Here is a 13,184-nt window from a genome sequence, read left to right as displayed (position 1 = left end):
ACTAATATCACAAACTTCAGATTTTATTAACGGTACTAAAAAAGAAATTTGGCGGAGACTGAGGGGTGACCTCATCGATGTTTATAAATATGTAAAGGACGAGTGTCAGGAGGATGAAGCCGGGCTCTTCTTGGTGATGGCCAATGACAGGACAAGGGGCAAGGGGTGCAAGCTGGAGCACAGAAGGTTCCACAGTAACATAAGGAAAAACGTTTTCCCTGTGAGGGTGGCAGAGCCCTGGAACAGGCTGCCCAGAGAGGTGGTGGAGTCTCCTTCTCTGAAGATATTCAAAACCCACCTGGACGTGATCCTGTGCAACCTGCTGTAGGTGGTCCTGCTCTGGCAGGGGGGTTGGACTAGATGATCTTCCGTGGTCCCTTCCAATCCCTAACATTCTGTGATTGTGTTTATGATCTCAGACAACCCTCTGGAGGTACAAGAAGTATTCCCTCCAAGTCACTCTGGCCTCCGCTGAAATTTTACACTTGCAATAGGCTCTTGGCCAGTTATCCCCTTCCTCACAAAGAATAACCTTGTTTTTTAATGAGCCTCCCAGCTTAACACGATGCCCGCAACTTATCCCCTGCCATGGCTGAAGTCACAGTAAAGCAGTACATACAGTATTTTCCTGTATTGACTTTTTGTATGTACACATTGCATAGAAATACAGAACTTTCTCCTCATTGTGTAAAAAAAGTTCTCATTCTAAATCTTCCATTTTCAATTTTGTTCTCTATGCCAGTGCCTGAGCTTTCTTACTAGAAAAAGATGCTTTACATGAAAAACATTCCATTCTGGGAGCACTCTGAAAGACTTAGGCATACTAATTTCCTCAATTATTTCTTTAGATCTATTTTTAATTACAATTTTAAAACAATAAAAGTACCATTATGCAGTATCAAGAAATACTTCAGTATGATTTTAAATTATTTATCAGCAAGAAAATCCAATATTTATAACTCTGATTTAGCTATGTAAACTTGTATCATCCTGTAACATGAGATCTCAGATTAAAAAGTGAGCTTTCTTTCCTGATCCTGATCATCAATACTTAGCTATGAATGTGTGAATTTATACATACACATGTACATTACACATTTGTATACTAAAGATACAGACATGCCCCATTATTATCAGTCTCAAATCTCTTTGCAATGGTTCTAAGGCATGCAAGATACTCTTTTTTACCGTTGGCTATAATCTCTTTTTCTTTGAAGGCCCCAAGAGTAGAGATAGATTTAGATAAAACTCCTTAATAGGACCACACAGATGAAGACCCATATAGCACAAGTTATAATTATTGTTTCAGTAATCCCGTTCCCTAAGGGAATTTTTAACCTTCAGTAAGGTAATGATTACACCGATATCACTGCTGTGACAACAGTTTGCATAGACGCACCAAAACTAGCTTTTAAATAGGCAGCGCGAGTTACTGACAACAGGAGCTGAGCACAGGCTCACCAAACGCGTCTCCCCAGCCATGGGATCCAGCATTGCAGTACCCGCACTGCTATAAGTTTCTGGACACCATACAACACAACACACTAAATCACAAATCCTTGCTGCTAATTTCATTACTTCCTTAAACAGCAAACAACAAGCTCTTTGTCCCAAAGATAGCACTACAAGACTTTGTAATTAGAAACAAAACAGTCCTGAGAAAAAAACACCAATTATGCTATCGGCATCATCTGTAAAAAAACACCACATCGAATGATGCAACATGCTCAAACCATTGTTTTAGTTTAAAGATGTTTCCCCAAATATCATCCGAACATTTTACTTATATTGTTTATATTATCATGTAATGCCAGGCAGTATCTCCACATTACTACTGGTTTGTACATTTTAAAGACAGCATGTATTTCATATCTACCTCCTTCATCCTCATATTTAATAACCTGTTTATAATTTAACATATTCTTTGACATTAGTATTCTAAAGCTACATGACACTAATTTATCAGAATAAAATTTGTTTTGGCCAGATTCCCCTCAGTTAGCTTTTAATGGTTTACCAGTAAAGAATTTTTAAAAACGTATTGCCTTTAGGACTAATTCTAATATTCTATGAACAGCAGTAAATCTACCCCCATGTTCCATACCCTTTCATATTAACCATTTCTTTTCTTCCACTATTTGAATGTAAACAACTGCTGAATTAAAAGTTGTGTAAAAAACTACTCCAGTTTTCTCTCTCCCTTCAGCGAAATCTCTAAAGCATCACCTATACAAATTCTTTGAAACCATGATTACATTGAATTTTCTGAAACTGTAAGACAAACATATCTACACCCTGACCAACGAGTGTATACCAGTACTCCATCATTGTTGAACCACAGTAAGGTATCTGTGATACTAGCTTTTAAGAGCTATAAGCACACACATCTTTTAGGAACATTTATTTCTTTTTCTACCACTAATAGCCATATACAACTAAAATAATTTTGTGGGGTTTGTAAAAAATAATCTATTTTACTTTAAATACAATTTCCAAAATCTAAATATAAAAACAGAATTTGAAAACATACTCCATTTTTTATATTTACTCCATTTCCAATTAATTTCTTCATCTTATGCAGGCAGCAATATTAAAATCTGACATCAAAATTTATATCTACTGGTTGCTGAATAACAAAAACATAGTTATGCATCACTAATTATACAAGTAACATCACTGTTCTGAACATTTGGCAGTGTAGAACCACAATTACATCATATCTCTTCTAATTCTGACAGAGATAAACCCAATGCAAAAGGGATAACTGCTTTATTAGCAAGATTCTCATAACTTCATACAGGATAAACGTAAAAGATATGGTACTTACAGTGAATTCACAGAAATCAATGCTATCAAGACTTTTGCTTCTGTGTATTCTCCCTTTTATTCTTCTTAAAGAGGGCTTTCCCTGACTTACACTACAGGTAGCACCATTGGGATTTTCAGAAGATGGAGTTACCCTGCCAAGCAAAGAAAGCCATGTATCAGACAAAGAATATATGTTTTTATTTAATACCTTATCTTAAAGTAAAAAAAATTACAAGGGAAAAAACATTGCCATGCTATACAGAGGAATGCTATACCAGGCTTTAGTTTTCAATCAGTAAGCACCCAAATAAGACCACAAAAGTATGTAGAAACCTAGCTCCCACCAAGTCCACCACTGCTTGCAGATTTAGTCAAAAACATACTGTAGTCATCATTTTTGTACAAAAGTAAGAAGTATCAGAAAAAAAGACAGATTACAGAAAAATATATTTAACTTCTGAAAAATTAAAAGGAATATTTTTCTCTATTAATTCAGTGAAAAACTGAGTCCTGTGATACATGTTGCTGGCTGTCAGTTAAATCAGTACAGCTGGCAGTATTTGGTTTTTGACCTTTTCCAGTTTCAGTGCTAATGGTACTTGAGCTATTCTAGCAATGAGTAACAATGAACAACAATGAAATGAACAGGATATGTTACAGGTATAGGGGTAACATATTAAGGAACTACACTTTATAACGTCTTTCATCACATGGTAGTCTACACACAGTCCTAAGGGGAATCCATAACTAAAATATTTTGAGTAAGCAATCCATATTTCAAGGAACTTCTTGCAAGTTGCTAATGAGTAGAAGCGGGGTTAACCATTAACCAAATGTATTAAGGTTTGTAAAGTCAGTATTTTAAATGCAAAATAGTCCCTAGTCAGTCTGACACCACATTAGAAAAAGGAAAACTGCATTCCAGCAAATATGGTCACCAAGAATCACCTAAAACCGTAAAACTCTTAATGTGCAGATTTACACTTGTTTCATGAAATTTCTCAACTGCAGCCATAAGAAACTTCAAAAACTCGCTTAAATGAAAAATAGTATGTGTCTCTTTTGCATTTCCCAAGACCTTGGACAGCAATTCAGTGTTTTTCTCTGTAACCATTAAGATTCCTCTCACAAAAAACATTTAAGTACGTGATTTAGGTTCTTTTACTTAGAATTAACAGCTTTGGTATGCACATAAATGTTTTTACAAAAAAGAAGGAAAGGTGGTGATGTCTTATACATACATATCACCAAAACAGGACATTGCATAGAGTGGGCCACGTTAACACTTGAAATACAAAATTCAAAGTACAAGATACAACAACCACAGGCTGTATACATCCGTTTGTTTACTGAGACTCCTAGGTCTACACAGCTTCATGGTCAGGATAAATGGTCCAAATGCATGCTTGTAGGAGACCAGGGAGAAGAAAAAGTTGCCATAACCAAACTTGAACAAGAAAACAGATCTTTTCAAATCTCTTTCTCAATTTATAAAGATAAAGCCCTTCATTTTATGTTGAATTACTGCGATCACCAAATCAATACTTTGTTTTCAGATGCCTGAGTTTTTCTGGTTTTTACACACGCACATATACACACACATGAATAGCCTGATGTAAATTCTCTTGATAATATAGTAACTTGTTTTAGATGGTTTTTTCCCCTTGAGTTAATTTACTGCCAACTTTTAACTGCAAACATAAATAAAAATTTCTAACTAAAAACATAACCATAATATTCAGACATTTTAATTACATTATGAACTTCCTGCTGAAACTGCACCAGATTTTTTGGTATCATTATATATTGCTTAAATTCTGAGAAACATGCCTGTCTACTACAGTAACATATTTGTTCACAGAACAGAAACTGCAAAATGCCACAGATTCCTTGCTAAAACGCCTTAAAGAACTACCAGGACAAATTTCCAAAAAAAGAAGACAATCGCACAGTCTCAACTCTTGTTCCACAGACAGAGAGTGACGTTTAGCAATAGTACACTTCTATTGCATGAATGCATCTTCTGCTACCGAGCTCTCCAAACATCTCTGATAAAGTTAATGAAATGCATGTAACCATACATATTCCGAGTCCATGTCAAATGCCCACAGAGAGAGCGACTGTTTCAGTACAGTTAGAGTTCTGGATTTATTCTCACTAGAAAATATTTGAGGGCTGCCTATTTCATTACTTATCACTTGGGTCAATAAATCTTCATGTGCACCTCCAGTGAATTAAATGCTTGGTACGTTAAGACTTCTTGAAATATAGTTCAAAATTAAGTTCAAAAAAATTTCCTTTATTTCAAACGACTTATTCCAGGGTCTTACCTATAAACGTGCATCTCTTAAGTTGCAAGTCTTTTAACGTTTTATGATACTGATAAGCCTTTATAAAAAATCAAATAAGAAAAACCTTATGTGAAAGAAAAACAAGTAAAAATAACAAGCTAATCAAAGTTATGTAGTTTTAACAAAAAAAATAAATGAATGGTATGTTTTGAAGGCCCTTCCACTTGGGAGTGCCACTCTTGAAAGCCACTTGAAAAAATTAATTTGCTGCCTCTGGAATCCATCCATCATTTCACTCTGATGGAGAATAAACTATGGCTATTACTTGTTAGCTTCCGAGATTCACAAAAATGCTTTTAAAGTTACATTTAACTTTCAAAATATAATTCTATGGGAAGAAATATCACAATTGAAAGATTCCCTTCAATCCCTTATACAATCATTAATTTCTAAGCGTCTTTATAAGAAACTAAAGTATTATTTAACCAACCAAAGGCAAATCCAAACAGTATCATTACTGGAAATCTGGAAGCTTTGCACTGTATTGTGCACCAAAGAAAGGATATGAAGCAAGATATCTGTATTTACAGAATCATGGGGGTTTGACTCTATGGTTGATGAAGAAACTTTGGGCCAAGTGCAAAGAAATTAAACATCAGCTTCTCCAGTGCCTCTGCTACTCCTACAATTCTAGCAAGGAGAAGCAATAACTGACCTGAGACAGACTTGGATCTATTTCACACACACCACACACCCCCCATCTTCTCAGAATGCTGCATGCAGCAACAAAATTCGCAAGAATTCATTTCCAGTAACACTCATGCAGTACTGCAACTGGAACTCTTTCAAGTACTAGAAATTTCCACAAGGAATAAAATTCAAAAGTTAAGACTATAAAGTTGCAGGATAAACAAAAGTGTCAGCTTCAGGGAGTCTGAATTCATGAGACAAGGCCCAAAGCATCCAAGTTTGACTTGAAACTAAATTATTCAAAAATCTGAAAAACAGTTTTTTAAAATCCTTCTCACTTTTGAATCTCACTTTGTGTTCTCAAAGTGTTCATTGTAATCACAGAAGGTTTTATCTTTTAAAATGAATACTGAAACTATAATGCAATATTCTGTGGTTCTGGCATCTGAACCTTAAGTTGAAAAAAATTAATTATTAATGAAATTTACTACATCCAATTATCTCCTTTCATCTTTTACTTCTATTGCTTCATTCATAGAAAATTTGTAAGTGAATTGCTAAGTCACTGGCTGTAGTACATGCATCAGGGGTACAGAGAAATTATCACAGGTTAAAGCAGAAAGATTTGTAAAAGCCCTTTTAAAATGTCTGCAGCCCATCAACTATGTCAAGGCCAGTACTCTTAAATCAAAGCCTAAGAATGGTATGTTTAAGGCAGTCTAGAGCTTTAAAAGGTAGAATATAGCATCAGGATTTTTGAAGGCAGTGAACAATTCCAGATGCCTTGTCTGAAATGTGTTGTTTCTGTACAAAGAATGTGTTTAATATTCTGGAAACAACACCTTTCTAATGAAGCTCATCACGGGAATCCTAAATTAAGCCACCCCAATTCATTAACTTTTGAAAATTTTAGTCAAGTAAAATTGAGCCATTTCATAAATCCCACCTGGAGCCCAAGGCCCTTACTTATTATACACAATTCTTACAATAGTTTCACTGACCTTGACTGGTTCCTGATCATATATCACATTACATAACCGTGACTCTAAACTATTTCTCCAGTTTGTAAAATAAGCAAAAACTTCAAACTTCCTGTATCTGTACTTCAATGACAAACATGCTAGCCTAACAAAATACTACACAACAGTGACTTCAAGGTGCAGCATCACATCACAGGCTAATGACTTAATACACATCATAACATAATTAGATGGAATTTATATAACAGGATTCTATTAATAAAAACTGTCTTTATATCTTACTTGCACATAAGTACTATCTATAACAACCTTCAATATTATGTAACAAGTTTTTTGTAGTTAAATTTTGTCTGCAATGACAAATGTCATGTTATTTTCTAGACAGACCGGTTAGACTGAACATCTCTCAAGAACATAAAAAATTCTCTTCTTGTTTATGATTACAGTTCTGAACAGTTTTATAAAAGACAACATCAGAATATTTAAAAAACAAGTCTTAATATGGCACATTTTCTGTATTTGTTTTCCAAGTGTATTATCAATGCTAGAGTTAATGCAGAGCGGACAAGTCTCGGACAATTATATAGCCTCAACAAGACTTACAACAGTGACATAATTTTACATTTTTCACATACTGCAAGTTGTCTGCCTATCTTATAAAAAAAGCATTTAGGTATTTCTAGCAAGTTATTATTATGAACGGTTTCACAACATTTAAGTCAAACTTCTTAGAAATTTCTCCCTGTAGTAGTTACACAGACCTCAGTTGAGAGATGTACAAAATTTCCATAATTATATGACCTCCTATTAGAAGCCCGGCTTCCTCAATACTACAGAACGCGAAGACATCAGCTGGAGGTGATCAGTGTGCCTTCTGCCTCAACCACAAGGGTGGAAAAGCTGAAACTTCCTCCCGCTGAGCGGACTGGAAGACCTAATGGTTATAGTTGTTCGCTATTAATATTTGTTTGGGAAAAAAAAAAAAAAAAAAAAAAGGCAAATTTGAAACAATGACCAGTAAGACTGAGCTATCAGCTGCCATACTAAATTCTTGGGCACCTCTGCAAATATCTTCAGTTCTAAGCACAGTATACGGCCTTTACCAGGAAAAAAAAAAAAGTATTAATTCATTTGCAACATGAATAAATCTTTACAATGGGCTAAACTGAAATTGTTATCCCCATTTAAAAAAAAAATATTAACAGGAATTAGTCATCAACAACTGAAAACATCCATTCTGGTGATCTGTATTTTTCCACATAGTTCTGTAGAGACACCCAAGAGGTTCCATCTTTGACGTTTTCTTTCTCCTACACTGAAGTGACATTTTCCATTATTTGATTATTCTAAATATGACTCTACTCAGAACAAACAATGGCACTTTCTCCCTAGGGAAGGTCCTAATGATAAAACAGGCATCCTTCATTATAAGCCTGGACTTTTACATCCAAGCCCCAGCCTGAATACAAATACTCTTGAGTCAACAAAGCTTTTAGATCAGTGCTTAATTCCAGACACGCTGGTTACTCCTCACTGATTTCAAATGCTTGAAAATAAAGGTGCCTGTGCCATATCTTACAAGCAGCAGCTACCATTTAACATCCAGACTTCTATATCACACATTCTTTCAACAATGGCACCGAACAGGGGAATTGGATCCTGTCAAAATCCAAATTCTGTAGTGCATTGTATCTGCATTCTTTTCCATAACCTAGATCACCTCGGACAACTACCAATCATTCTTAAAAGATGCAAGAGATATAAATATGGAACTACCTCAGCCATTTCCATAATATTCTTCACAATGAAAACTTATCACTAACCAAGCTTTTTGTCTTATTTCACAACTCTGCACTCCCTTGCACTAAGGGGAGCACAGGGGCAGTAAGCCAAAGCAGAGGAACTCTTTCAAAGGAGAGTCAAACGCTGCAAGAAACAGAAGGGAATATCAGTGAGAGGAATTATTAGAGCTGCTAGCATATCCTGTTCCTTTTTGTTTGTTTGCTTGCCTGCTCCTTCTCCTTGCAGCAGAGAAACATAATATTCAGTGTGACAAGAAATTATGGTCTACTTGCGTAGTTCCCCTTAATAATGTGATTTAGCATTTCCCTATTGTAAAAGGACTCGGGTTGCACATCTTGGGATTTCGGTAAATATTTATGTCAATTTACTGTTTTAAGGTGGTCCCACGTCAGTAGTTAGTTTTTCTTGAACACCTTAGCAAACATTACTCCCTGCTGCACTCTACTTGTACTAGCAGCATTATGACCCTAGGTTTTATATCCAAATAATGTACCCCAGAAAGACTACTAAAAACATCCTACTCATCTCATTTAGGTTCCTACATATCAGATTACAACACCGCACAAACACAGGAAAGGGTCTCAATCAGCAGTTCATGACTCCAGCAACTTCCTTCATCACCAAGTCCAAAACTCTACTGCCCCAATAAACCTCATCAAAAAATGATCAAGCTCCACATTAAACACAAGCATGTTTCTGACTCCACCCCTGCACACTGCAAGCCTATGGCATAGCATCCTCCTCTTTGTTCAACTTCTCAGCTACTTTAAAACAATTTATTCTTAACCCGTCATGAGACATTGGTGTCCACCTTCTTTGTTTTCTTTTGTTGCTCTGCTTTCACGCATCACAGAACAGGACTTATATTTTGGGGGGAAGGGGGAGAAAATTGGAGTGACAGATGCTCTATAAAGAAATAAAACATTGCTGTTACCTTTTTCATTTTCTTTCAGCAGGATTCAGGTGGATTATCTCCACCAACAAAAGATGAGCATTTTAACCCTTTCTTATTAAATTATGTCTTCGCTTCCACTTACAGTATGCATTAACACATAAAAGTGTTTATGAATCTGATCAGTTAAACAGAATGTTGCAAGTTTTTAAAAATAAGTAAATAAAAAGACGAAAAAGCATCCTCTGATGACAGACTGACTTGACTTACACATTTTCTTTGGGTATTTTTGAGATTTGAGTGATATAGTACGGGAATACACTTTCTACGTGTTGGAAATATACACTAGATTTTAGTAACAGCAACATACTCTTCTAATATTCAGATTTTCTTAATGCATTATTTCATACAGACTATGCATAAATAAGAAAAAATTAACATGACAAAGTATCCTTGAGATTTCTCTAAATGCATCAGGAAGTAGCATTTCATCCACAAGCATAAATTCTATCCATACAGATAATGTCTAATGCTATTAAAGTTCTCAAAAGAAATGTGACTACATAATATTGTGTCACCTATTAATAAGAATATCCCAGAGACATGCTTTCAAATGCTCAATTACTTGATTTATTAATTATTAAATTACCTCAATTTTCCTTAATGATCTTAGTCAACTGAATCTCCACACAGCATTGCACTGCAGCAACATGATGTCAAGTTACAAATGTTATGAAATGCAATGCTTATAGCATGTATTAGTGGGGACCCACTATAGGGTCTTGCTACATTTCAAAAAGCACAAAATCTCACCATGACACCACACAACATAAAGCTGATCTAACTCCAACTGAAGACAAAGTAGAAGCTCAATCAGGTCCTTTCAGACTTACTTTTAAAGTACACAAATACAGAAAGCTTCACTTGAACATGCCAGCAAAAAAAACATTTCCAAGGAGACATAGGAAATATGAAATAGAACAATTGTTCCATTGTATCACCCATAATTAAACTTCTTTTAAGAAGTAACACATCAATACGTACACTGCTGCATAGAGAAAGGAATGGCATTTGGGTGGAATAAAACAGGTATGGTACACTTTATGTAACTTACATAATCAAAATCAAACCACTGAATACACTATAAAAACCTTTGATTAAATATAATAGAAGTTATCCATATAACAACACATTCTTGTCTAAGACCACGTTTGCTTTTGTACATTACAGTTAGGATTAACAGATTTGCCAAATTATGTTCTTATCTGCAAGGAATAGCAAGATTTTGAATTAATGACAGAAAGCTCACTAGTTCCACATTATGTTCCTTCAAGTGATCTATTTCCTTGATACTGTCTACACTACCTGACAATGTGAAATAAAGGGTAAAAAAACACATTCTACAACTCAGGCAAAGCTCATTTTTGTTAAAGCTGTTGACATGAAAATATTTCTACTTGTGAACTACCTATTTTTAACCTATCATACCTTCTGTGACACTTCCCTTCATGAGGAACATGCAAGTACAGTGAAAGAAAAATGTATGACTATTACCACCTAAATATCACTCCTGGTCTTTTACAGCTAAAAAATTCTCAGTGTACAAATTTGTTCTTGATATTTTCTTCGCAGAAGAACCTGACTTCACAAGTCCACAGATTTTTCTCCTTATAATTTGTCCCGACAATGACAGGTAGCCCACTGCTTCAATCAAGGTAAGAGTGGGCTCTTACAAGTCCATGAGTGACCAGGTATTGCAGTGCTATATGCTTGTCAGTGCCCTACTCACCCACATTACACCATTATACTTTAATACATTTTTCATAACATATTGTTGATTCATCCAGAAAAATCAGTTCATCACACAATCAGCAAGCACAAGAACAGCGGACATAAGTGAGGGGAAATGCAGGCTTTAAATAAAAAGGATCAGTACTACCTCGTCGCTCGCTAACCTACTAGACTTGTATCTCCCTTTCCCCACTTTCTGGATACACCTGTCAGCAGAAGCAGGGGCTGGGAAATTCAGACCCCTGCTTTCTGCACAGCCCGGGGCGGGGAGGAGAACGCGCTACAGTCGGCGGCAACACTTGGGCTGTCACGCAAGCGGCAGACCGTGCCCGAGCTACTCCCGCGCCCCGCAGCTGAAGCTGCCATTGCCGCGCTCTGACAAGCGTCCGACAGCGGGTCTCCCTGAAAGCCTACGATAGCCCCCGCCAGGCATGACGAGCGCGAAACGTGCCCCCAGCCGCGGAAAGGGCCGAGCCGGCTGTCCGCCGGCGGGCCCGAGGGCGAGCGGGCGAGGCGCGGCGCGGACAGCTCCTCCGGCAGCACCGCACCGCCGCCGCCGCCTCCCGCCGTTTTCCACACGACCGGCGGTGAATTCGCCGGGAACTTTCTGCCCCGGAGATGCCCTCCGGGAGCCGCAGGCCCGCTCTCGCTCGGCGCCCCGACTGGGTCTCGGCACGGCGCCCCTCACGCGGCCGTCATGTCTGAGGAGAACCCCCCGCCGCCCCGTCCGCCCGTCCCGCCGCGGCCCGCGCTCGGCCAGCCGCGGCGCCCCCCGCCCGGCCCGGCCCGGCCCGCAGTGTGGCCAGCCCCGTTTGTGCCTACTCACCACAGCTTCCTCTTTAAGGGCATCAGACTGCCCCTGTTGGAGGCGGTCACCCCTATGGCCATCTGCAAGACAGTCAGGTATTTCTGATACTTCATTTTGCCGTCGCCCCCCCTGTCCCTGCCTCGTCCCCGCCGCCGCCACCGACAGAGTCTCTCCAGCCGCTGCATGCAATCATCAAATTTTTATTTCCAGGCATCTGCCGTCCCTGCGTCGCGCTTCTTCCCCTCCTCCTCCTCCTCCTGCCGCGCTCCCTCTCTCTGCCCCCCCGGCTCACGCTCTCCTCCTCCTCCTCCTGCCGCACTCCCTCTATCTCTGCCCCCAGCTGACGCTCTCCTCCTCCACCTCCCGCCGCGCTCCCGCTATCCCTGCTCCAGCTGACGCTCTCCTCCGCCTCCCGCCGCGCTCTGCCCTCCCCCGGGCCCACGCTCCTCTCCTCCTCCTCCCGCTGTCGCACTCCCTTTCTCTCAGCCCCCCACACCTCGCGCTCTTCCCCCCGACTTGCTGCCGTGCCTTCCTTCTCCCCGCCGCGCCTCCAACTTGCTGCGGGGCTCCTCCTCCCCCGCGCCCTGCCGCGCTCCCCGCACCAGGCCGCTCGCCCCCCGTTTTGCCTCCTCCTCACCTGGGCTGTCTCCTGGCAGCCGCCTCCTCCTTTCGGTAGGCCCCCGGTGGAGCCTCAACCACCCCCTCTGCCCCCTCGCCCCACAGGCCGGGCCGCCGGTGGAGCTGCTCCTCCCCTTCCCCCCCAGGCAAGCGGGCCTTCCCCATCATCTCTGCCCCCTCCCGGCTACGGGGGCGCTCCCGCCCCGCTCCCCTCCCCTCCCTTCCCCTCCCCAATTACCTGGGGTATCCCGCCCCCGCCCATGTGGCGCAGCTGCTGCTCTGCCCTCCCGCCATCAGAGGGGCGCCATGCCGCAGCCGGCTGCCGCGCAGCGGTGCCCTCTCCCTGCCGCCTCGCTGGCCTCACTTCTAATCCCATTAGCGCCTAGAATAGCCCCATGTTATTTTAATCATCTCTTCCCCACTCCCCCCCGCCCCAGGCTGACAATGTCGGTTGTGGGTTAACGGTAACCGAGCTGCGGAGGCGAACGCCTCACCACCTGCCG

At 39.9% G+C, this 13,184-nt stretch overlaps 1 protein-coding gene across 3 annotated transcripts in view; it reads right to left on the bottom strand.

The window, feature by feature from the left end:
* The window catches only part of TJP1 (tight junction protein 1), a 163,180-nt gene extending 150,237 nt beyond the window's left edge, over positions 1–12,943 (bottom strand). For 2 of the 3 annotated variants that reach the window (XM_086471730.1, XM_086471732.1), the window contains exons 1-2: positions 12,082–12,248; positions 2,828–2,960 (exon numbers count right to left, since the gene is read on the bottom strand). In XM_086471730.1, coding sequence (XP_086327856.1) covers positions 2,828–2,960; positions 12,082–12,248 — 300 coding nt within the window. Of the gene's footprint in view, positions 1–2,827; positions 2,961–12,081; positions 12,249–12,919 lie in introns of those variants that run through there. The other variant, XM_086471731.1, reaches the window with a different exon arrangement.
* Between the last annotated feature and the right edge of the window lie 241 nt (positions 12,944–13,184).

Source organism: Leptosomus discolor, chromosome 11, assembly GCF_034619465.1.
Source record: "Leptosomus discolor isolate bLepDis1 chromosome 11, bLepDis1.hap2, whole genome shotgun sequence".
NCBI classification, from domain to species: domain Eukaryota; kingdom Metazoa; phylum Chordata; class Aves; order Leptosomiformes; family Leptosomidae; genus Leptosomus; species Leptosomus discolor.
The sequence above is the reverse complement of the archived record's forward strand: the minus strand, read 5'-3'. Positions and strand labels throughout refer to the sequence as shown.